The 24,097-nt window shown below is 40.8% G+C and overlaps 1 protein-coding gene across 11 annotated transcripts in view; it reads left to right on the top strand.

Moving 5' to 3' along the window:
- TANC1 (tetratricopeptide repeat, ankyrin repeat and coiled-coil containing 1) overlaps positions 1-24,097 on the top strand; it is a 60,143-nt gene that overhangs the window by 27,171 nt on the left and 8,875 nt on the right. For 10 of the 11 annotated variants that reach the window (XM_040068972.1, XM_040068975.1, XM_040068971.1 and 7 more), the window contains 15 exons: positions 3,221-3,322; positions 5,906-6,027; positions 6,988-7,177; positions 10,618-10,875; positions 11,357-11,476; positions 12,517-12,798; positions 13,666-13,817; positions 15,019-15,250; positions 16,241-16,407; positions 17,727-18,334; positions 19,694-19,802; positions 20,000-20,122; positions 20,948-21,184; positions 21,799-21,984; positions 23,834-23,912. In XM_040068972.1, the coding sequence (XP_039924906.1) occupies positions 3,221-3,322; positions 5,906-6,027; positions 6,988-7,177; positions 10,618-10,875; positions 11,357-11,476; positions 12,517-12,798; positions 13,666-13,817; positions 15,019-15,250; positions 16,241-16,407; positions 17,727-18,334; positions 19,694-19,802; positions 20,000-20,122; positions 20,948-21,184; positions 21,799-21,984; positions 23,834-23,912 (2,967 nt within the window). The remainder of the gene's footprint in view (positions 1-3,220; positions 3,323-5,905; positions 6,028-6,987; positions 7,178-10,617; positions 10,876-11,356; positions 11,477-12,516; positions 12,799-13,665; positions 13,818-15,018; positions 15,251-16,240; positions 16,408-17,726; positions 18,335-19,693; positions 19,803-19,999; positions 20,123-20,947; positions 21,185-21,798; positions 21,985-23,833; positions 23,913-24,097) is intronic. The other variant, XM_040068979.1, reaches the window with a different exon arrangement.

Genomic DNA, 24,097 nt, shown 5'->3' with positions numbered 1-24,097 from the left:
CTGGGAACAGGGTGTCAAAAGCTGGGCTTTGTCAGCACAGCAAATGCTGAACAGTTGATGGGTCGTGACTGAAGAGCCATATTCACGATGACTGCAAACCACTGTGACCCACAGCCAAGGGAAAAGATTTCCTAAGATTCTACAGTGCTGGGAATGCATTGGCGTTTATGCATCGTGATTTTGTACAAAGACCTAACCAGGTTATATAGGAGGCTGACAGAAACATTGTGCTATTCCTTTGACTTTCACCAAACTCTAGCTAATGGAAGATGATTTAATATAAATTAGCTGTCTAGTAATCTGGGGCAGGGGTAGTAACAAGATTATACTGATGTCCTGATTTCAAAGCTCTCTTATTTCGGTAGCATGACAGCAAGTTACAGATCTTTCAGGATATGGTGAGCGAAAGAAGAAAGGACTGCACAGGAGGCTGCAGTAGTGCTCTAAAGTTGGGTTGTAGTGATGAAGTTGTCTAACAAAGGTAGAACAAAATTCTAATTCCAGTCCTCTCAGTTAAGTTTCTTCTATTACAAAGCTAGAATGGACATTGTTTGGATTGGTTCTCTTACAGTATTAAATTCTCTTACAGTACTAAATCAGTATTTGTTGTCTTAAAGGAGTAATAGTTGATTGTAGTCTGATTTAGGAGGCTCAACTAAAAGAATGAAAATGCTGATTTTTAAGAGATATTCCGAAAAAATGGATTGTGGAGTTTAAGGTATGAATGCAAGGGGCTGCTGCTGCCCTGGAAAAAAATGTTTGCTGCTTTCCTTACATTAATGATACAATAATGCTTTAACAGAGAAAGGTTTCCTTTGAAGTTAATTTCCATCGGTGAATGCCGGAGGTGACTTCTGGGAGACTCTTGCATAAATGTACAACAGAACTTTAGTAAGTTTTGAAGTTGAACTTCAATTAAAACTTCTAATTAATAAGCAAATTAATCCTCATACCTGATTCTTGAGACTAGACTAGGTCAGAGAACTGGTTTCATCACAGGCTGCAGTTCTGTGCCCTGCCCTTGGGAGCCTTGGGGACTGTTCCTTCTGCAAGCACTAAGCTGTCCCAGCTCCAAGGTCCTGCATTGGGCAGTCAGTACAGGTAGTACAGCTACCACTTAGTGCTGACGAGAGGGAAGGGATGGAGCTGCACAAGTTACAATGATCTTCTGAGAAATCTGCTCTTCTGCAATCAAAGAGGCATTAAGAATTATTATCAAAGCAATAGATTACTCTAAAAAGAATTGTTATGAAATTGTATAAATCTGTAGTTTATCCCCCTTGGGAGGAGACTGGTGTGACTCTGGTAATACAAACTTCAAAAATCTGCGCTAGATTTAGGACAGAGCTAGAACAGGCTCCAGGAGTGACTTTCAGTGTGGAATGGTGCTGAAGAGAAGTCATGGTAATAGACTGGAGTGGTGTTTGTTGGCATGGAAGAAAGGCAGGTGTGAAAAGGAGACAGTGCAGTCACTGTGTCTGGCAGTGTCGTGTTCACCTGCTGATGTTGCAGAGTGTGAAGGAAAGGCTAGGGTTAGTTCCTGGAGGAAAAATCCATCCTCTTAGGATGAGAACTCTTAGAGAGCAAGTGCCTGCTTCTGCATCAGGACATGATAAGGCACTCGGCAGCAGTCACGAGAGCATAGCAGGGACTGTGTTTTCCCTTACTGACATTGCTCTGCAATTTTCTGCTGAGAAAGTCCTGTCCCAGATGAGCCTTCCATCAGACCTGATTCAGCCATCCTTCACTTCTGGAAAAGAGCTGCTGTTTTGCAGATGCAGTTCACATTTAAATGAGTACTTTTCATCCAAGGATTAATTCATGTGTTCTATTCTAGATTAGTGCATGAAAATAAACTTACCATGAATTCTTCTACTTGTTGCAATGTTGTGTATCAGATTGGAAATACTGTTAAGTCACTTCCACAGCAGTTTGTGACGAACAAAATTCAGTAAAGGGTCTCCTCCACAGCTTAAAGCATGTTAAAAATACATCCTGAAGATCTTTCCACCCTGATCTACTTTTACAACTGCTACAGGCTGGTTTTGTTTATTTTAGAATGAGTGCTTTTTGTTGTCCAACTTTGGTATGTTTGGTTATTCTTTTGCTTACGAATGACAGGTGTGGACTATTGTCTCCTTAAAGAATGTGATTTTGTTTCAAAGGAATGTATTTTTAGCTGCTTTCGCCAGGGCCAATGCCTCTTATTTTTGTTAGAGAGTAATGTTGGAAGAGCCCCCTCTGGCGTTGGTGCCGAGCTGTTGGAGTAAAAAGTGAAATCGACTCAAGAATCTCTACTAGAGATACAAATACAGTGTAGGACTGACACTTCCTGACCAATATTTCTTAGCTAAGAAATTAGGTTGACAACGTGTTCCTGTATGGCACTTCTGGGTGGAAACCTGAATGAGCGGATGGGTCCGGCCAGATAGAGCAAATGATGTATGTTACCCTGCGATGGGGTGGCCAGGCCTTCACAGCCCGGTGGCAGTGTCACCCTGGAAGCCTGAGGCTGCAGGGGAGTGATGCAGCTTTTCTTTAAAAGCAGTCACGAGTCTCAAAGTGCTCAGAGAAAAGAGCAAGAAATCAATGTAGTTTTCAGAGACTTAATGTAGCATCTGAGGCTGCTGCCCAGAGGAGAGATGGGATGCTTAATAAGTGCCACAGCCTAAATACAGGTTTTCATAAACAGAGTGTGAGAGACCTTTGGTGTGCCCTTGAACTCTGAACCAAGGAGAAGGATGATTTTTGAAGACCCGAACTGAGGAAGGGGGAAAGCCCCTTTATCAAGGGCAATGTGGGACAGTTGGCATCAAGCCCACAGTTGCTCTGCAGTGCTCCCTGAAGGCGTTTTGCTCGGATAGCATGGGAAGTGCGGAGCAGGAGGAGGCACAGGTGAGAGCTGAGGTGTAGTCCTGAGTTACACATCAGCACTGAGAAGAGGAGGGAGACCAGCTGCCGGGGTTACATGCGGTACGCAGCTTACGCACCACATGCATTGGGTTTGTTTTCTAGCAGACTTCGTGTTCTGAAGAGCCTGGAGCACGTGTTTCTCACAAGACTGGAAGTGCAGCAGCTCGCTGATCTTTGTGATAGCAGCCGTGTGTGTTAAGAAGTAATTTCTCTGCTTTTTTTACATCATAGAGAGTAGATACAGGACATAGGAACCTTGTGGTCCGTGTGGAAAGAGTTAGATACGCTCAGCTTGTTCCCACTGCAGGTGCGGTCAGGAAGCCCAAGTATGTGGAGAGCCCCAGGGTGCCAGGGGAGGCAGCCCTGGCCCTGCAGAGGAGGCCGGAGTCGGGTGAGCCCAGCGCCAGCGGTGAGTGTCTGCTCGGCTCTGCTGCCACCAGCTGTGGCTGAGAAAGTCCTTCTGTGCTGGAAGCAGGCTTTGCAGGAGGAGCTGCTTGCCCTTACCTGCACCGTCTGTAGAGCTGTCTCAGTTCCTCTGGCTGGTCATGCGCGGTAGGCAAAGTGATGTCCCAGTGTCCTTGACTGCCACATGGAGCTGAGGCCTTCTGGCCTTGCTTTTTATTATAAATTGATTATAAATAAATCAAAGCTACACATTTGATTTATAAGTTATTTTAAATCAAATGTGTAGCTGTGCATTATTTGCAGTGCTTCATTTTAGAAATTTTGTAGAAGTTTGCTGACAAAGGCAGTAACAGTTAAGTCCTGTGTTGGCAAAGGTGAGAGAAGCCACTTCCCTTGAGTTAATTGGCATTCTTGGGAAGTTTCATGTTAGTTAAATCTGGCTAGTGTGTGACAGAGTGTGCCTTTTACAGTGAATGTCATGACGTATATGTCATGTATTTTTAGATTAATTTTTCAGTTTAACTAACTGAAGTTAAGGTCGGTGGATATAACTGATGATGTTCTATGTAAAAATTCTTTTGCCTTCCTTTTTTTCAGTTGTGAAGGAAACGAAGTTTCAAAAGTCAGTGTTTTCTTTCTAAAATATAGATGTGTTTAATAGCAAAAATAGAACTATTTGAAATTGTGTTCACTGTCTGCTTGATACGGTATAGTTACTCTGGTTGCTCTTGTGCCTTCATCTTCACAGTCATCTTGTAGTGCTGGCATTAAAGTTCTAGGTCCTGCTCTTAGCTTTAGTCTCTGTTACTGACTGAATTTGGTAGTATGCCTAACATTTACTCAGAATTGTCAGATATTATAATTTTTCTGGTAATAATAGTAGTAATTTTTTAATTTAGAGAGAAGAATGAAGATGATTTCACAAACTGTTGTTGCCAGAATTGTGACTTAAAGATTAATTGTAATCTTTAAAATTGCTTTTTTTAAAGAGGAAAATATATTTTCCAGGCAAATATTTGAAGGCCTGTCAATTTGTGAAAATTCTGAGATAAGAAACCTTTGCTGTCTACTTTCAGAGACTCCCTTATTTTGGGATTAAGTGAGAATCAATCTTGCAGAGTAAAACCTTAAGCTGCCCACAAAATTAGGAAATACATGCATTCAAATAGGCATTGAGCTGGAGTGAAGTAAAGACAGAGGGTTGATTAGTACTGTGCATATTTGCAAACCTTGGGGTTTATGCCACTCATAAAATTGGGCGATTGTTGAAGTCGTGCTTATGGTCAGGCTGTTCAGTTACAGTTTTTTTGTGTTTTTCTCCCAGTCTGCAGCTTGGGGAAAACGTGCTGTTTGCAGGTACCACTGAGTATCAGCTGTGTCTTACATGGTTAGAGACCACATGCTCCTCACGGATAATAAAAACTGTCCTGATGCCGATCTGGCTCAGTGACACTGTGAAGGAAGACCAGGGGACAGTTCAGCTGAGTTGTTTTGTGGGTTCCCCCATCACCCTGCCTCCTCTCAGTGGTGCTGCAGCTGAGGGCCTTGCATCTCCTCTCCTAAAATTCATCCCTGAGTCTGGGCACATACTTCTCTGGCCTGCTGAGGCACTCTGTAGCATTTGGGAATTGTTTGTTGCACAGCATCTCCAAAAGCTGAAGTGCTAGAGCTGCTGGGTGTCCTTGCTGGCTTGCAGCAGGGGGATGGCACCAGCAGCCCCGGGTGTGCTGCCTGGGAAGTGGCCGAGCAGCTGCTCCTGGTGTCCCCTTGGCACTTCTGGGGATAAGAGCTCCTGCTGGGAACTGCTTCTCCAGGAGGTAGGATGTTGCTCCTCATTTAATTAGCTGTTTATACCTGAGGATGGGACAGACCTACGTGTGTGTATGTATATATATATTTAGTAATGGATGAAAGACGTAAATGTTCCTGTCAGAGCAGATGGTCACAGGTTGGTGGGTGATGCCAGACTGCTGGCATCAAAGAAGGAGAATGGCTGGAAATGCTTGTTTGTGAGATTCCTTTAGCAAGAGTCTGTGCCAGGGCAGAGCAGTGCTTGGCTGCTTTCGTTGCAGGTTGCCTCATTTTGAATTTTGTCTTGTTACGTCTGTTGAATGCTAGAAGACATTTCAAAGCACCGTACTGATAAAATTAAATAGCTTTGCACCAGAAGAGCTGAGACATTTAGAACTGGTGTGACATCTTTTGCATAGCAAGCAAAACAAAAATGCGTGGTACTAGTTCTAGTGTTAACTGTGAGATTACAAAACGTCTGTGTTATTAACCTCTACTCTTCACGTTTTTATATGACACAAATAGAGTTTCAGCTTGCCACTAAGCTTTGATAGCATTGATCTTAATACTGCTCTTAGGAGAATCATTGTGTTGTCACTCATCAGTCCAGTGATGAACTGATTGCACTTAAACATTTCTGCTTTGACTGGCAAGTGGGCTTTTCCTCCCCTAGATTTGTGCAGTTATGCAGAGGATTCAGGACCCACCAGCAATTAAATGTCTGTACTTTTTCTACCTCCTTTAACGATTTCCAAATATAAGACTAACCTTCAACATTTTTCCTCCCAATCCAAAGCAAAGCCTGACAAAGACTCAAGCTGTTCTCCTGCAGCACAAGAATTGATGACAAGATTGGGGTTTTTACTGGGGGAAGGAGTCCCAACTTCTGCTCACATGGAAGAAAAAAGCGAAGTTATGGTAGGATAATAGAATATAATATATTTAATATTCGTCCTGTTTCAGAGAGGCCTAATGGTTTTTTTTCTACTGCTAGTTGCAGTTACTTGATACCTACCTAAATACCATCCATTTTAATAGAGATATAGTAATAGAATTGGACTTAAATTTTAACAAGTGTTTGTTTTCAAGAATTCAGGATCAATTCACAATTTCAAAACGCAAACTGAATAGAGTTCTCATAATTTCTGGAGGTTCAATCTAATACACTATGAATGTGAATAGCTTCTAGAATTCTCTCTGCTTTCAGTGTTTAGGAGGAAATTTTTGCCTTCTCTTTTCAAGGATTTCCAAGAATGGAGAAGGCCAGCATTTTGTTTAAATGGGCGCATGCTTGGGGAGAGCGGTGTGTTTGTTTCTTCCTGAGAAGTTCACTTGAATCAGACAGTCCTTCTCTGTCATTTGGGGTGGAGGGGTTGGAGAGAAGTAGGCAGCTGTTATCCACATGAAACTCACCTGCTAACTAAACCTCCAGAGTAACTGCCAAGCTCTGATCTTTGCCTTTACGCTCTCCACTTTCAGTCCCAGCCCTCCTAAATCTTAGTGCATCAGGTTGGGTTTTTGCACTGATAGTGAGGAATTAATAAGACTGCAGTTCTAGGTTTTTTCAACTCAAAGAATAAATGCAAGAGGTGGAGGGAGGGATATCCAGTAAAGTGTTAAATAGAGGAGAAATCTCCCTCACTGCAGCTTTTTCACTGAACTGTGAAATTCCCTTTTTAATTCAGCGGTCACTTTTTAAGAGGAGTATGAAAGATTAAGATTCCCAGTCTAGACAAAGTCTTCACTTCTTGAAGTTTTTACTTGAAAAACGGGCTCTTCGCTTTGCTCTTACTCTACCTCAGCTTGAGGTCTCTAGTTTTGAGCCCAGCAGGGTCCTGCCCGCTGTGCAGTGAGTGTTTCTTGCTCTTCCCCTGGCAGTGTGCAGTTGCCAGCCAAGGAGTGAGTCCGTGTTCCACCCTCACCAGCAGCACGACGTCGCCCAGCACCGACAGCCCCTGCTCCACCCTCAACAGCTGTGCTGGCAAAGCAGCAGCCAGCAAGGGCAGTCCTTGCGGCACCATCAGCACCCCCAGCTCCACCCTGGAGAGCAAGGACAGTGGGATTATAGGTGAGCATATTCATTGGTGGTGCACATAGTAGAAATTACTTTCCTCTTAATTGTGCAAGTCTGAGCAACTGCTTTATGTCACCAGGTTTGGTTTTACACTGTCTACAGATCCCATTTTGAAAGATTGAAATCCTGTTCTTGGCTGTGACAGCTGCTGTTGTAATGCATGCATTTCTCTTCTTTTGTTTTCCTGGTGCAGTTCTAATTTCTCCACTTTTTCCTTTGAAATAATTAATTTCCTCTGTTTTTCTCCATTCCTTGTTTTCTTATGCCTTTTTTCTTTTCCATTCCAGAGGTTTTAACAGTGCTTTTCATAAAGGTGAAGCACAGCAGGGCTTGAAGTTGATTTATTTTCCAGCTGAGGAAACAAAAATTGATATTATTTCTTATGAGAGTAGCCTAAATCAAACTGTTTTTAAAAAGTGCAGACTTTTGAGTAATTGGTATGAAAGTGAAGCTAAAATGGGGCATTGTGGAATGAAACTGTGTGATCCTCCTTTGAAAGACGGCTGCCTTGAGGGTAATATGTGCATCTCCTGTGGGAAGTCTGTGGCCATTGGACACAGCTGCCCTCACAGCCCAACTCTTACAACCTCCTTGTACTACCCAGCTGAGTAGAAATTTTTACTGGTCAGTTACCCTAAGAGATATTGTTTGTCATGGGTCAAAACACTCTTGTATAAAACTTAAGTGTTTCAGTTGAAGAAAATTATTTTGTGTACTCATTCCATGTCAGATTGATACTTTATCAACTTTGTGTAACATCTAGTTTTGAGATAGCATGAACATCTTGATATGAAGGAAAGGATGTATCAGAATTTTGCTTTTGGAAAAAGAGCACAAATGTAGATACTAATATGAACATACTAGCCACGCTTGACAAGCTTGAAATAGTCCAAGAGTATGTCCATGCTCCAGATAATGTCAGAATGGCCTCATGATTGTTTAAAATAGTGTACTGGCATAACAACATCATTATTGCGTAACCTTGTAAATACCAGTGTTTTAAAGACAATATTTTAGAACAGTTGCTTATTGAACTACTTGAAAAGGAAGGATGAGTGTACGAGTGCAAGAGCAGGGGGATCTTCCTGATGGCTCCTTCAGTTGAGTACGTGTGGTTCATGGCTGCGGGACCACATGGAAATCATCTACTGCTCCTCTGCAGAGCTGCTGTTTGTGTCTCAAATTCCAGTAGAATTTAAACACCCCCTGTCTCTTGGCTACCCATAGCAGCGCCCCTTACATCTGTAAAGGCGTGAAACCAAGAAGAGGCACCTTTCTGAGACATGACCTGTGCTTTTGGTTTTTGTATACAAGTATGTCTCTGCATTCAAATTTGTTATTAGCACATGTGCATTTTAAATTATGTTTAGCAAGTATGTGTTTTCTAATGTCTTTGACAGAGTTCATCCAGGCATGGAAATATCTTGCTCTTTCATGCTACTTTTGTGGGCCTCCTTTGTATTTCTACTCCCGCTGTGTTTTCTGGACCAGCAGACTGATGGGAAATCCATCCTTTCTCCCTTTTCCTCTTTTTTACTTACTTCAGGTTTCCTTTAGTTCTCCAGTGTTTTACTGCTGTAGCTGAATTCTCCTTTGCTTCTGTTGAATTTGACTTAACCAGTAGTAAAGGCAGGTTTTAAACTTCAGCAAGGAGCTAAGCAGGAGAAAAGATTGGGCTGCTGGCCAGAATAAAAGCTTTGCTGGATCCTTGCTGCTGTGTCAGGATGGAAATCTTGAGCAGCCAGATTTCCTGGAGCTGCATTTCACTCCAAGAGAAATTGAAGTTCTAAAGATTTCATACTGCAAAAGAAGCCAGATTTTTTTTGACACAATAAAAATAAAATAAATTCATCATATGGAAGTACAATCTAAGTGCGTGCAAAGATTAATGGAGTGCCTGGGAAGTCGTTTTTTTTTCTTCTATTGCCTCTAGATTGTACGTCATATTATTGGTATTTCTTAGAATACAAGCTATTGAATTGAAGCATCCAATCTTCTGTTTGTTATGAATGTGAGCCTGAGCTGGAGGAAGGCAGAGTTGTACAAGTGTCTCAGCACTTTGCACAGCTGAAGCTGCAGTGCAGCTGGCGTGGAAGAACAGTTGGTCCTTCCTTGACTGGACCAGTCTCAGCATTGCAGGAGCCACCCCTGTGGTTGCATTTTGGTAGCAGTCCGGTGTGCCAGAATGTTTTCTTTAAGGAATGGGCCAGTTGAGTGAAGAATAGCCACAAATATGGCTTTGACTTTTAAATTGGTAGCCAGGGAAGGACTCAGAGTTCACACAGATATTATAGTTTGAACTGGTATTTATTTTATTTTATTTTACTTTACTTTATTTCTACTTTACTTTATTTATTTAATTATTTTTCTATTAATTAATTTATTATTTTAGAGTTTATTATTTTTATTTTTCATTGTTTATAATTTTATTTCTTTTTATTTATTATTTTTAATTATTTTATTTTTAATTTTTTTAATGGTTTATTTGATCCTGATGCCCTTTCATCCTATTTTGTATTTTCCTCTGCTGAATTTAAGTTCAAAATGCATCAAGCGTTGCCTTAACAATTAATAAATAACTTCTTGTTCAATTATTTTGTGAGAGTTTAACGTAAAGTAATTGAGAAACTTTTAAATTAAACTGAGTAGTTTCAGTATTAGTCATGCAAAAAAGTATATATCTGCAAAGTGTTCCTAAGTGGGCAAGGAGGTTAGCATAGTTGTATCAACATTACTTAAGTAGGTCTTCAGGAATATAAAGTTCACGTTATTGCAGGAGGCCTTGATTAAATACAATCTCAGACAAGTACAGGCACACTGTTAACCCTCAGCGACCAGACTGGAACATTTGGGTCCCACTGGGTCATGCAGGTGGTGTTCTCTCATCGAGAGAGTCACTGCAACAGCAGAAACTGCTCTTCTGTACCACAGCATCCAAAAACAGCTGCCTTTTAGTTGAGGGGCTCTCTGGGTCTGTGTTGCTTATTGCCTAGCATATGAAATTTTCATAGCAGAAAAAGCCCCCTCTCCCCCCAAGCCTTTATTTGAGCCTCTGATTTATACTGGCGCACCCTTTAAAAACATAAATCACTATGTTTAATATAATCTGAAATTCTACTAATATACTCTACTGATTCTGATTAATCAGGCATCTGCTTCTGTTTGCTCTTTCTGACAGTGAAATGTAGAAGGTGCTTAAGAAAGGAACAGTAAATAACTCGCTTGCTGGAAGGTTTCTGTCAAGATTAGTTTGCCAGGTATATGAGTACAGGCTGATTTTCATCCTTATGTGATTATGTATTTTAGGTGAGACAGACTTGTGAACAACACTGGATTGTTGTAATTTATGTTTCACAGTGCCATTTGAGAATGAAAATTCTGATGTGTGTTCCCTACTCCTCTGACTTTGCTTGTTTCTTTTCCCTCTTTTTCAGCCACTATAACAAGTTCATCAGAAAACGATGATCGTAGTGGATCCAGCTTAGAATGGAGTAAGGATGGGAGTCTCAGAGCTGGAAAACACCAAGGCATTAGCCGTGATCGAAGAACAGATAATTGTTCACCAGTTGCAGAAGAGGAAGCCATTGGATCTTCTGAGAATCTGCCAAAAGAAGTACCAACAGGAGAGGGTCCCCTTCCTTACACTCAGAGTTCTGCCTCGTTAATAATGCCTCGTCCAAACTCTGTTGCAGGTAAAGTCCTGAGGTCAAAACCCGTGGGTGTTCTTAATGATAGGACGTTTCTTTTGAATCTTTCTGTTGTTAGTATGAAAGTATCTCTGTAGGATAAAAAAACTGTCATCCAGAAGGCTGTTATCATGCTTTTTGGTAGGTATTGATTAGGTCAGGACTTCGGAACACTTCAGAAATCCATCAGTTATTCCAGGACTCTGCCTGATGACAGCTAGTGTATTAACAGGAATTACCCGTACCTGTTCTGATGCTTCTGACATTGCTGATGTGGCTGTTCCCACAATAAAAAATGGAAACTGTCTCAATGGGAGAACTGAGGGCCATTAAAGCAGGGAAAAACCCAACTAAATCTTTAGTGAACTTGATTGAAATGTATTTTGTAAATATTACAACACGAATTACTTTGTTGCCATTGTCTAGAAAAACTCTGTAAGTAACTTGTGTTGAGAGAAAAATAAGCTTCAGTTCTTTAATACTCCAGCAACAAGTTCAACCAAATTGGAAGATTTGAGTTACTTGGATGGACAAAGAAATACTCCTTTACGAACGTCAATTCGCTTACCTTGGCACAACACCGCTGGCGGAAGAGTGCAGCAGGAAGGTAAAGGCAGAGATGTTTTCACCTGCACGTCTGGCAGTCACGCATTCCTCCAGCAGTTCGGAGCGCATGTGGGCTGCGAGCTTTGTGAACAGCCCTGTCCCACAGGGTTACTGTGGAGTGCTCCTGACCAGCCACTCTGCATGTCTGCCAACAAGATGCTTGCTTACGTTTTCTCCTGCACAATGCTGTGGTTTAGAGATGGAATGTTTGTGCGTCTGTTGAAACCAATAACAATTAAAGGCAGAAAAATTTAAGTGAAGTCCTAATAAAACCGATCTTGAGGATCGTATGTAGATGCTATGCTGCCCTCTTCCATTTATGTCTTTTCACAGTCATAGATCATTGCTGAAACAGGAGTTGTGTAACATTACATTTTGCTAATGAAACTTCAGAGCATATTATTAATGAATATTATGGTTCCTGTAAAGTTTAATGTGTTTTATGCAATCAAACCCAAATTCTTCCCTAAGTCATCAGGTGTTTCCCAAATGTATATATCAAAGTAATCAAGGGTGTAAACACTGTTCCTGTGACTTGAAAAGTACAAAAAAACAAGGCAGTAATTTTTTTTTTAATTACTTTTAAGTTTTTTTTTTTTTAAACAGAAAAATTAAGGTATTCTCTGTACCATTTTCTGTTTCTCTGTAAACGTCTTTACAGATTTGAAGACCTAAGACTGTGATGCTCAGCACATAGTTCACTCTAAACTGAAAAATGGTGCTTCCCCGTTTGTAGAATTATTAATGCATTTTTAAGAAAACTTTTTGGATTCTATAACTAACTTACTCGAGCTCAGTTGTAAAAAAAATAAAATTATACCTTTACCTTCTTTCTTCTACAATTTAATTCATGCAAAAGTTATGGAGATGACCTGAACTGAGGCAATCAGATTTTATTGTTTTCATGATGAAAGCACTAGAATGTCTGATTATGACTGATACTAACAAAGCTTCTAAATTATGTTACATTTTGAAACCATGCTGTTTGATTGCATGTCAAGTTTCTTCTAATAAACTTTCCTCCCTGATACATCTTTTCAGCTCGTTTCATCCCCTATAAGCCTCAGGACATTTTGCTGAAGCCGCTGTTGTTTGAGGTGCCAAGCATAACCACAGACTCGGTGTTTGTTGGAAGAGAATGGCTGTTTCACATCATTGAAGAAAAACTGCAGAATCCTGACCCAGCAGAGAACAGGGGAGCAGTTATTACTGGAAATGTGGGGTTTGGGAAGACTGCAGTAATTTCACGGCTGGTGGCACTCAGCTGTCATGGAAGTCGCATGAGACAAATAGCCTCCAACAGCCCGGGTTCATCTCCTAAAAGTATGTTCCTTTTCTGGGTAATAGTCTGGGTTAATGTGCTGGCATCAGGAGTCACATGTTTGCTTTTTTGGCTTAAGGTAGTCAGACCTCAGCAAATCTTCAGCAAACACCTTTCTTACAATGAGCAAAGGAAGGAGTTAAAATTTTGTGTTCTGACAAATACCTTCAACATGACAGTAATGTGGGCTCAGCCCATCAGAGAGGTGGTAACACAGAGGCAGTGGGCAGGATCTCTTCCTCTTGTCAGACAGCGTGTACCCCAAACTCTGAGGATGTGACTGCACCAACTTTGTCTCTCACGAGTTTGGAAAGGGAGCAGTGAGTGTTTCTTTTCCTGCTGTGTACCCGCTGTGCATACTTCCCGTAGAAGTTTTGTAGAGGTGAGAATAAAGCTGTGGAGAAACCCCTTCTGTCTTCTGCTGAGAACCACAGCATCCTGTCGCCAGACCAGTCCAGTGCCTACATTAACTGGAAGGATGGTGAGACTCATTACTCTTATTCCTCCAACTGACACTTTGAATGCTATTATTATTAATAATAGCAGTGATCAGTTTCCCAAGAGTTCAGTCATGTAGTAACTACTAGTTTAAATGAGGAATTGTACGTGTATTTTTAAGGAAACTCTTCACATCAGCATGGTTTTGCTTTCAGTAATTCTAGTTTTGATCTAGAAGTCAGTTGTTTTAAAATCATAAAGTTGTGAGCGTGTGCCTGTATTTATCAGACTAGTTGCAGGCTTCTTTTATAATGGTATTGCTCGGTTTCAATTTTTACTCTAGCAGTAGGATAATCTCAGGTGTTTTCCTAGAAAGCAATCTGCTATCAGCAAATTTGGCCTCTCTTGTATTTGTTGCCTTTTAAAAACAGGTGGTGACTCGTGTCACGAGATTCCCTTAAGCCAGTTACCCCTGTGTGCCCCTCTGTCAGTTGACACCAATACAATGAAGACTCTGACTTGTCCTGGTACTCCTGAATACACAACCCAAACAGGGGACTCTGTAAGACGCCTCGCTTCGAAGGTGAGTTTTCACTTCCAAAGAGGTGTTCAGTGTGTTAGAACGCTCTAACCTGGGGGTCAGTTTGCCTTGCAGAGCCCTCCGGGAGGCTGCGGGCAGTGCTGGGACAGGGGCACTTTCGCATGATGGCTGGTGAAATCAGCTGCCTGCCTCTTGTACCTGTCAGGTACAAGAGGCACACACCTGAATCCTGTGTGGTCTTAGGAGGAGTTACCTTAACAATTTCTCATCAGTTTTGTGTGGGTGTGGGAGTTTGGGATTCTTTCCTTGCCAGAGGGGCTGTATGTTTTCTACAGGGAGCTGCTCAGTGTACCTTCCAAAAGCAAAATTTGGGGTGGGGGGAGGTGGGGAAGATAAAATGTTTGGTTCTTGTATAACCCATCTATATGCTATGATACAGGTTGAGTCTGAATGTAGTTTTATTTCAGACTCTGAGAGTCTGAAGTAATTTTTGTGTTAGATTAATATGTTAGGTGTTTAATTTTTTGCCAAAGTAGTAAAATTAATGAGTGTCTGAATTGCATATTTTATGTGAATAATCATAGGGAAAACGAGATCTCTAACATTTGTAGTCTTTAAAGTGATACATATTTGTTTGAAGCAGTGTTATGAAAACCACTGCAAGTGCAGGCTTTTTCTTCACTGTGAACATGTTTTTCTTGTGGCTTGTTTTGTTTTGTTTTTTCCCCCAAATAAATATGGATTATGTCCTGGTTTATTTGGAATAAAGCCAGTTGTCATATTTCTCCATTTGCTTATGTAAGCATGTCTTTTAATAGTTGCCTGTCATTTACTTTTGCCTGATGATCAAATTAGTCCTTCGGTCGTTACTGTGTGCGACATGGTGTTGTTAAATTACAGCTACTAGGTTACCTAGTCGGTTACTTTCCTTGTGCTCAGCAGTTAATCAGCTGCTTAACCACTGTATCCAAATGCCACAAACTCAAATTATGTTTTCCTGCCAGAATCTGGCACTTTGATTTTTCCTCCTCTCTGCATACCCTGCAAGGTCAAAAACCTATTTCATTGCCTTCTTCCCTGTGTTTGACCCAGGCTGTCAGAGACGGTTACAGCGTGGGATCTAACACTGAAAGGGATTTCGTAGTGGAGAGAGAAATTTAATAACACTTTTATCATAACTGCACTTATTGGTAACCAACTAAAATTCTGAAAGGGTAATGCTTTATACTTTGTGATTCTGCAGGTTGTTGCGTATCATTACTGCCAGGCTGATAACACATACACGTGTCTCGTGCCCGAGTTTGTGCACAGCGTGGCAGCTTTGCTCTGCCGCTCACATCAGTTAACAGCATACAGAGATCTCCTCATCAGAGAGCCTCACCTGCAGAGCATGCTGAGCCTGAGGTCTTGTGTCCAGGATCCAGCAGCAGCTTTTAAAAGGGGAGTGTTGGAACCACTTTCAAACCTCAGGAGAGGTACGTTAAATCGAAAGTGACTTGGGAATGGAATATAAACTGCATAAAGAGTGGGAAAAAAATATTAAAAATAAATAAAGCAGAACATTCCTGGAGAAAGGGATTCCTTAATTGTGCTACTTGTAACAATAATACATGGGTTTTGAAGAGTTGATTCATGTTTAAATTAAAATTCTGTGAAACTTATTAAAGATCATGGAAACCTTATATTTACTTTTTGGCTAGAAATGGGAAGGCAGCTATTAGCTTGAAGTTAAGGCTGGCACTTTTCACACTGAAGGATTTTGTTTTAAGATGCGTTTGAGTTTTGTCTCAGCCTTTCCAATTTTCTGGGCATAAACATCTGCAAAGTGGATGTGGGTTTTGCTTGCTTTTAAAATGGATGTGGTAGTTTTCCAATAATCACAGGATCTCCTGAGCTGAAAAGGACCCACAAGGACCATCTAGCCCAGCTCCTGGCCCTGCACAGACACCCCAATTATCTCACCCCGTGCACCCCTGGCAGAGCTGTGCAAATGCTCCTGGAGCTCGGGCAGCCTCGGGCCATGCCCATTCCCTGGGTAGCCTGGGCAGTGCCCAGCACCCTCTGGGGGAAGAACCTTTCCTGATATCCACCCTAACCTTCCCCTGACAGAGCTGCAGCCACTCCTTCAAGTATGGTGTGTAAAAGAAAGCATGTAGCAAAATTATTTTTGTATTTAATAAAACCCTGGGAAACTCCCCTTGAAAACAGCTGCTTCCCAGCATGTGTCAGCTTGAGCAGATACCTGATCTGTGGCAGAATGGGGCCGTTGCCTACATATGACCAGAGTATATAATTCCTGTTAAAACGGTTTTTAATCTCCCAAATAATGCTTAAATGCCATAAGATGTACTGGTGTGCATGAAGATACATTTTTGTTTCTTGACATTTGGAATTTGAGGCTAAAGATGTGTCACTTTAAGGGAGAATGTGCTTTTATTCTTTCCTTTTTTATTTTCAAATCTCAGAGCAGAAGATTCCTGAGGAAGACTACATAATTTTGGTAGATGGTTTAAACGATGCTGAATTTCATAAACCTGATTATGGTGACACAATTTCTTCATTTATCACAAGTATAATCTATAAGTTTCCTCCATGGCTGAAGCTCATTGTGACCGTAAGAACTAATTTCCAGGTAAAACCACCTTTTAATGCTTTTCTTACACTCAAAGACCAAATGATCATTTCTATTGGTGCCGCTGCATTATTATGAAAAATACTGGGTTTAGAGGAACTTAAGTCTCTTGGAGTTTTTCCTTCCTTCCTTCCTTCGTTACATGTTTATTTGCAGTGCAGAGATGCAATACTGGAGGCCTTTTCCTTTGTGAATCACTTTATTGCAGCTTTCAGTTGAGCTGATAATACCAGAAGTGATGAAATTTGGGTCTGTTCCCTTGTACCTCAGGAGTGCAGTGTTAAGCTGCAGGTGCGCCTCAGTACAGCCTCCGAGAGGTTATTTCTTCTCTGCCTTCTTACCACTAGCACACTGAGTGTTTTAACTGGCTGAAGAGTTTATTTCTCAACTAAATTTTTGGGTTTAAAAAGGGATTTCTGTAGCAGAGACTATTCTCTCTCTAGAGACTGGAGAAGTGTCTTTGCTTCAAACATCTCACTAGCCTGAAAGTGCAGCTTTTTGAAATCCATTTAATTACATAAAGCGGAATAGAGTTCCTTTTAGTGTTGTGAAAGTCTGAAGATGTTTGTTAAACATTTCTAGTATATAACTCTATGTAAGAGGTTTCTGGTTCTCAGACTTCAGTTTTAGAAATTTTAAAGTAAGACCTCAGAAGATTTACTTCATGTGTGAAGTCTGTTAGAAGCTGGATAAGTGTTTCTTTTAAATAAAGGTCTTTTGGATCTTTATTTACATAAACATAAAAGTATTCTGTGTAACAGAAACATGAAAGTTTGTTGAGGTGAACCCGCTGAAGTGTCTGTGCTGTGCTTGGTTACTTGTACCTTCAGGCACATGGGGCTGGGGATGTGTGCACGACACCTTTTCTGGTACACTGTTACTGGAAGGTGAAATGAAAAGGGGAGTCTTTTCTCTCTCCTCATTTGTGATACTTCTTAATAAAATGCTCCTGCCTAATAGAGCATTCCTTTTGCCTTCCTCTTTCCCTGGCCTGTCTTAGGGTCCAAGTCTAATAACTGTTTTCCATTTCCTTAACTTTGAAGTGGTCATTACTCATCCCCTTCAGTTGTTGAGTTTGGTCAGTGAAATATTCGAGACCTTCCTATGAAAAATGATAAAATGTAGAAATGCTGTTCTACCTCTTAGGAGGAGGCAATATTTGCAAAACCATCTCAGGGATACCGAATTCCTTTTTAATCTGGTACTCACTACAAAAGGGAAATGTAGCAGAGATGCATCGTTGAGTTCTCAGTGCTGGAATACTGTAAAGTCTTTGGTTTGTTTTTTTTGTTGTTTTTTTCCTTCTCTCTCCCTTACAGGAAGTGGTAAGTTCACTGCCATTTATTGCAATATCCCTGGACAATTTTCCAGACAACAAAGGAATTCACAACGATTTGAATGCTTATATTCAGTACAGAATTAATAACAGTCAGGAAATTATAAACAACATGTCTTTAAATGGAAAAGCTGATGCAGCTACAATTGGGAAAGTGAGTAATCACCTGATCATGAGAAGCCTGGGATCTTACCTCTATTTGAAACTCACTCTGGATCTTTTCCAAAAAGGTCATTTAGTAATCAAAAGTGCAAGCTACAAGGTTGTTCCTGTGTCTCTGTCAGAGCTGTACTTACTGCAGTGCAATATGAAGTTCATGACAAACTCTGCTTTTGAGCGAGCTCAGCCCATACTGAACGTGGCATTGGCATCCCTGCATCCCATGACAGATGACCAGATTTTCCAGGCTATTAATGCGGGACAGATAAACAGTGAACAACGGTGGGAAGACTTCAGCCAGAGGATGGAAGCCCTTTCGTGTTTTCTGATCAAAAGACGTGACAAAACACGCATGTTCTGCCATCCTTCCTTCAGGGAATGGCTTGTCTGGAGAGCAGAAGGTGAAAATACTGACTTCTTATGTGAGCCAAGGTAAATTAAAACTGCAGTAATTCTTCTTCGAGTAACCAAAATTAGGTTTTGTATGTTTGATTGCAACAGTTGGTGAGAGGAAAGAGCGATGTTAAAATACAAGTACACCAACTTTTTTCCAAAACCAATACGTATATATTTATAGGTAATGTGACTTAAGATTCGGTTTACAGTGATAAAGTTTACAATGCATAATTGACTCTGTAGAAGCCAGAAGTCTGCATCTGTCTTTGCTACCTTCATGGAGAAATGAGAGTGCTGTATTGTTACTAACACAGCAAAAGTGTTGAGAATCCCCTGCAGCAACACCTTGTCTACATAATGTAGACTGCAGGAATAGAAGGAACAGATCATTTGGGCTTTTTTAAATGTAAAAATATTGAGACCTTCTGTGCTGTAATTATATCCTGCTGGCATTGTTTCAGTTTGTTCAAGCTCACTTTCTGTGACTTGGAGAGCCGGAGTTGGTTGAGTTGGAGACAGAGGCTCTTACTGTTCATCCTGTTCTCACAGTTGGCTCCCCATTATATTTTTTTCCATGTTCCTTGAGGTTTACAGCTTTTGGGTTTTACAAAAGAATAAATAACACTGACGTTTAAAATTATTACCAGCCCAAGACTTGTCTGAGCTTTCAAGTGGCTGTAACAGAACCGGTTCTGTAGATTGGACTGGGGAGTTGCAGCCTTGTGGAGCCCTGGTCCCATCACGCTGAGATCTCCCAACACTTGCCTCAGCAGCAGCGTGGGCTGCCTGGGCCCAGCTAAAGCTTCTGATTGTGGAAAGTTCTGTTCAGAAATGTCTGAAGATGGGGTGAGAAGTCGCTTCCCACAACTTCTCCCTCAGCTGAAGAGTCCTACTAGCATATGGCTAATTGCCTAGTTCCAGTGTACAGTCTGATTAACAAATAGTGTATGATAACCTTGTTTTTGCAGGGTTGTGCCACTCTCACTGTTTCCTAGAACACTGACCACCACTAATGTAGGTGTAGAATTACTAAATACATGGTTTCTCTCAAATTTTGCAAGTATTGAGATCTTCTGAAAGAGTTGGCTTCTGTCCAAGATGCCTGCAGTTCCTGGCTCTGAGAATGCAAAAGGGAGCAGTATGTAAGCCACCTAAAAGCTGACAGAGGCCCTCTGTGAGGGGGCAGTACAGAAAGAAATACCAGGAGTGTTTCATCTTCAAAATTTGCCAGTTTTCATTTTGCATTATTTCATTATGGAAAAACATTTGTTTAGATGTCATGGTATGTTTCAGTAGTCTGACAAAGTTGAACTGTTACAACAGGCATAAAGACATGTTAGACTATTTACTGAAATACAGTTATAAAAGTGGTTCTCTCTTAATCCTTTTTATTAGGAATGGACATGCTCTACTGGCTTTCATGTTTTCTCGGCAGGAGGGGAAGCTAAACCGCCAACAAACTATGGAACTTGGCCATCATATACTTAAAGCTCATATTTTCAAGGTAAGGCTTTGTGACCTATTTGAATGAATGCATCATAGAGAGTCTCCTCTGACTTGCATGAATAATTTGTTAGGAGCTTATGCAAAATATTTGTTCGTGTTATTGATCAAAATTTTATTTCTTTTTATACTGAGTTGTAGATTAAAACAGGATTTCTAATTCTATAGAGAGATTTCATGTTATATTATTTCTGTTAGGGTCTCAGTAAAAGGACAGGAATTTCTTCCAGTCATCTCCAAGCCTTGTGGATTGGTTATAGCACTGATGGACTGTCTACAGCTCTAGCTTCTCTAAGAAACATCTACACACCCAACGTGAAGGTAAGAACATCAGCAGGGCTGTACAGCCAGTGCTTTGCCTGGCACTGCTGTGGCACTGGGCAAGGGAATTGCTGAAGTCAGGGTAACCCTTCAGCAGAAAAGCACCTGGATATGAACTCTTTTTTTGACAAGCCTTCATGTACTTTTGTTTGCTAAAGTTTTCAAATCAGTTTTCCTTGATAGTATTGATGGAAAGAAGAGTTTTTCCTTTCTTTCACACAAGTGAGCGTGTGGGTGCATTTTTGGGGGTTAGATGTCTCACGTGGCCTTGCTGGGCACAGCTCAGCGCTCTTTGCTTCTGTGGGAAAGTGTCAGTTGTAAAAGGGGGAAATACTGTGAGAGGAAAGGATTTAAAATACCCCAACTTTTACACTATGATTTGAATCCCCAGATGATGGATAGTGAGATCCATCTCAGTCAGTTGGAATTTGAGCCGACTGCCAAGGCTTTTGACTAGAAATTTGTGTGTACATAAACACACACGTGCGTGCTCTGGCCATTCTTTTGAGATTTTCTTTTTATGCAACCTGGTTTTCTCTTAATGAAGGTAGATGCGGCAGAGTAGCAGCAAGTCACACATGCAGTTGTGATGAGTAGTGAGTTTCAGGGCAAAGACAAGTCTTCTCTTTGGGAGTGCAGTACTCAGTAATATCGTAATACATTTACTAAGAGAAGATTTTAAACTGGTATATTGCTATATATGAGTTAAAGTTGATGTCTGCCCATCAAATCTGCGTCAGAATTAGGGAGTAACAAATGAGTACCTGATCAAGATATCACATTCAAACGTAAGGAAAACATTGTTTTGTTTAAATTAAATTTTAGGTGAGTCGGCTGCTGATTTTGGCAGGAGCAAATGTGAATTACAGGACTGAAGTACTGAATAACGCTCCAGTGCTGTGTGTTCAGTCACACCTTGGACACGAAGAAGTGGTCACTCTTCTACTCGAGTTTGGAGCTGCTATTGATGGAACTTCAGAAAACGGGATGACAGCCCTTAGTTATGCAGCCGCTGCAGGCCACACGAACATTGTGTCACTGCTGTGCAGAAAAGGTGCAAAGGTAAGCCGATACACAAAGATTGCCAAGCCTGCAGTCAGAAGAGTCATACAAAGGCCTAAAAAAGCTGTTATTGATTACTTAAGTATATAATTATCAGGCATAGGCTTGAGGGGTGAGTCCAGACTTGCATGAAGCATTTTGCACCGCTGGTCACAACTCTCTGGCAGAGCCGTTCAGCCAGTTTTGGGTGCCCCTCACTGTGCACTTTCATGACGTGTTGTCATCAGCTTGTCAGTGACTGTTACTGAGAAAGTGTTGGAGCCCTCTAAAGTCGAAGTCAAGGGCATCCCCAGCTCTCCTCACCTGCCCTCTGGTCCCCTCAGAGCCGCTGGCTGTCCAGCAGGCTAAGCACCATCTCCCCTTGGCAAGCCCAGGCTGACTGGTCCAGCTCGCCTTGTCCTTCCTGTGTTTGGCGGTGCTCACCAGGATTAGTTTTTCCATCACCTTCCAAGCCACTCAGGTGAGGCTTTTAGGCCTGTAATTCCCCAGTTATTCCCCCTTGTCCTGGAAGTCAGGAGTGAGAGCTGCTTTCTCGAAGTGCCCTGAAGCATCTCCTCTCTGCAGCCTTTCCCTGCATCTTTTAATCTCAGACATTCCCTTTTCCCCCGCTTCAGGCTGACCTTGCAGACAAGAAGGGCCAGTGTGCTTTGGTCCATAGTGCACTGAGAGGGCACTGTGGAATTCTCGAGTTCCTGCTCGGCCTGGTTTGGGTGACTCCCTCCCGAGAACAGGATTCACTGAGGAAGCGCCAGGCACTGCAACAAGCTCTCACAGCAGCTGCCAGCATGGGGCACTGCCAGGTGGGTTGGGAATTCAGGTACTTGCAGACCTGTTTGAAATCACCAGAATTGTACAACAGTGCTTGCAGCTGTTTTTAAAAGAGGATTGGAAGGAATTGTTGACACTTCTGATATTTATTGTAGTATGTATTAGCAGCTGGTTTAAATGCTCTAGCTGAGTATCCGATAATACAGTTTACTTCGGGATTTGTTTAATATGTCATTTTCTGTCTACTTTTTCCTCTCTGTTCTTGGAAGTAATCCTAAATCTCTAGTGGTGTTGATGATTTTCTGTATCACTGATCTACCCAAGTATGTTTCTGCTTCAGGTTGAATTTTTTCTTCGAATTTTTCACAGCATGCAATCGCACAGGCTTCAGTTTTTAGCTTGATGCACATATCATCTTACAGACTTCAGCTCTGTGTCACTTTAGACAGAAATTTGGGAAGGAACACTAAAAATAAACACATAAGAAGTACTTACAATGCTTTAGATATTTAGGTATTACAAGTATGTCTTATTTTCATTGGGAAGATAAACTGTAACCTTGATAGAAAAGTAATGGGTAAGTAAAGATACTTGAATGAAGAGCAGCTAGGCTAAGGCACTTAATGAGTGATGTACCAAAGTGGAAACAAAAATCTCTTCAATAAAGCTGTTTCAATATTTACTACTTTTAAATCTATTTTTAAATTGCTCTAAGATGAAGAGTCTGATCTTTGAAGTTGTTTAGATGATCCAAATATACAAATGTCTACATCCAGGTTATTTATTATATGGTATATAGGCCATCATTGTCTTACGATATAAACGAAAGGGTTCTGAGGTATGATTAATTTGGATGAATGGATAATTCCTTCGCTCTCATGAAAGTTCTTTTTTGCAGTCTTGGATATCAACAAAAGAGATCACATTAATCATAAATGCATACCTGAAAAATGTCCATCTTTCTCTATTTTTAATACATTAAGAAGCTGTATTCTTAGCTAAAAGAAGGGCTGTGTGTTTCATGAATTTTAAAAAATTACATCCTAGCATTTTGAATTCTAGGATTTTCCATGCATTGCATACAGTTTTCAGACAGCCTGAAAAGACCAAGATCCTTTCTCCTTTTCTGCCTTTGTTTTTTGCCTCTAGCATCCCAAACTTTGTCTGTGTAATTCTCCTCCCTCACCTGTTGGCTGCAGCCTCAGTGACCATGTACCCCATTAGAAAATCTCTATGTACCCCATTAGAAAATCTGTTTAAAACAGTCATTAGAAAAAGTTATAATTTAATAATCTTTTAGCAGGTGGTTTCAAAACATAGATTTCCTTAATACAGTAGAAACACAGCAAAACTTAATTTAAAGTTTATTTCAGCTTTAAAAGTTACCATTTATCAACATGTGCTTAGACCATTCTGAAGAAATTTAGAGAAACAGGTAAGATACAACCAATGTGGAAGAAAAAACCTAGGTATCACCATTTTACAAAATGTATGCAAATATTCTTGGTTTTGCTCTCTTGTTTTAGATGATATGGAATTGCCTCGCTGAACTGGGATGCTTTATTTTTGCCACTGTTTATTTTGATTATTCTATTCTATATAGGCCACGTGGGAGCTCATTAAATCATACTCATGCCAAACAACAAATTCACGGAAGAGCACTGGGATTTTTTTAAACGGTTTTCAGTACCATTCACTTGCCTTCAAGTCATGCTAAAATCCTACTGAATTTGTTTTAAGCAATACTGATTTTTTTTTTCCTATTGATTATATGCACCGAGAAGCACTCTCACTTGTGTCGCATCTTTTCTCCCTTGTATCATACAAGTGACAACTGATGCTCTTGTGGCTCAGCGCATCTCTGCTCACTGTTTTTGGCAGGTGGTTCGTTACATCTTGACAGTTGAAAAAGACCATGACATGGATGTCAATGACACTGATGCCTTGTGGGGAGAAACAGGTATTTCCCTTCTTGTGTGTTTCCTAATTAGAGTTGCTAATTTAAGAATAAAGAGTTTTTAATCTTACTTTTTAAATTTAATTTTCTGTAATAAAAATAATGAAAAATACCAGTTTTAATAATAAAATGCAGTTTATAAGTATTGTTTTAACTTACTGAATCTATTAATCTCAAGTATTGATGAG

Source organism: Hirundo rustica, chromosome 7, assembly GCF_015227805.2.
Source record: "Hirundo rustica isolate bHirRus1 chromosome 7, bHirRus1.pri.v3, whole genome shotgun sequence".
Lineage (NCBI taxonomy): Eukaryota > Metazoa > Chordata > Aves > Passeriformes > Hirundinidae > Hirundo > Hirundo rustica.
Note: the sequence above shows the minus strand (reverse complement) of the source record. Positions and strands in the feature narration are given on the sequence as shown.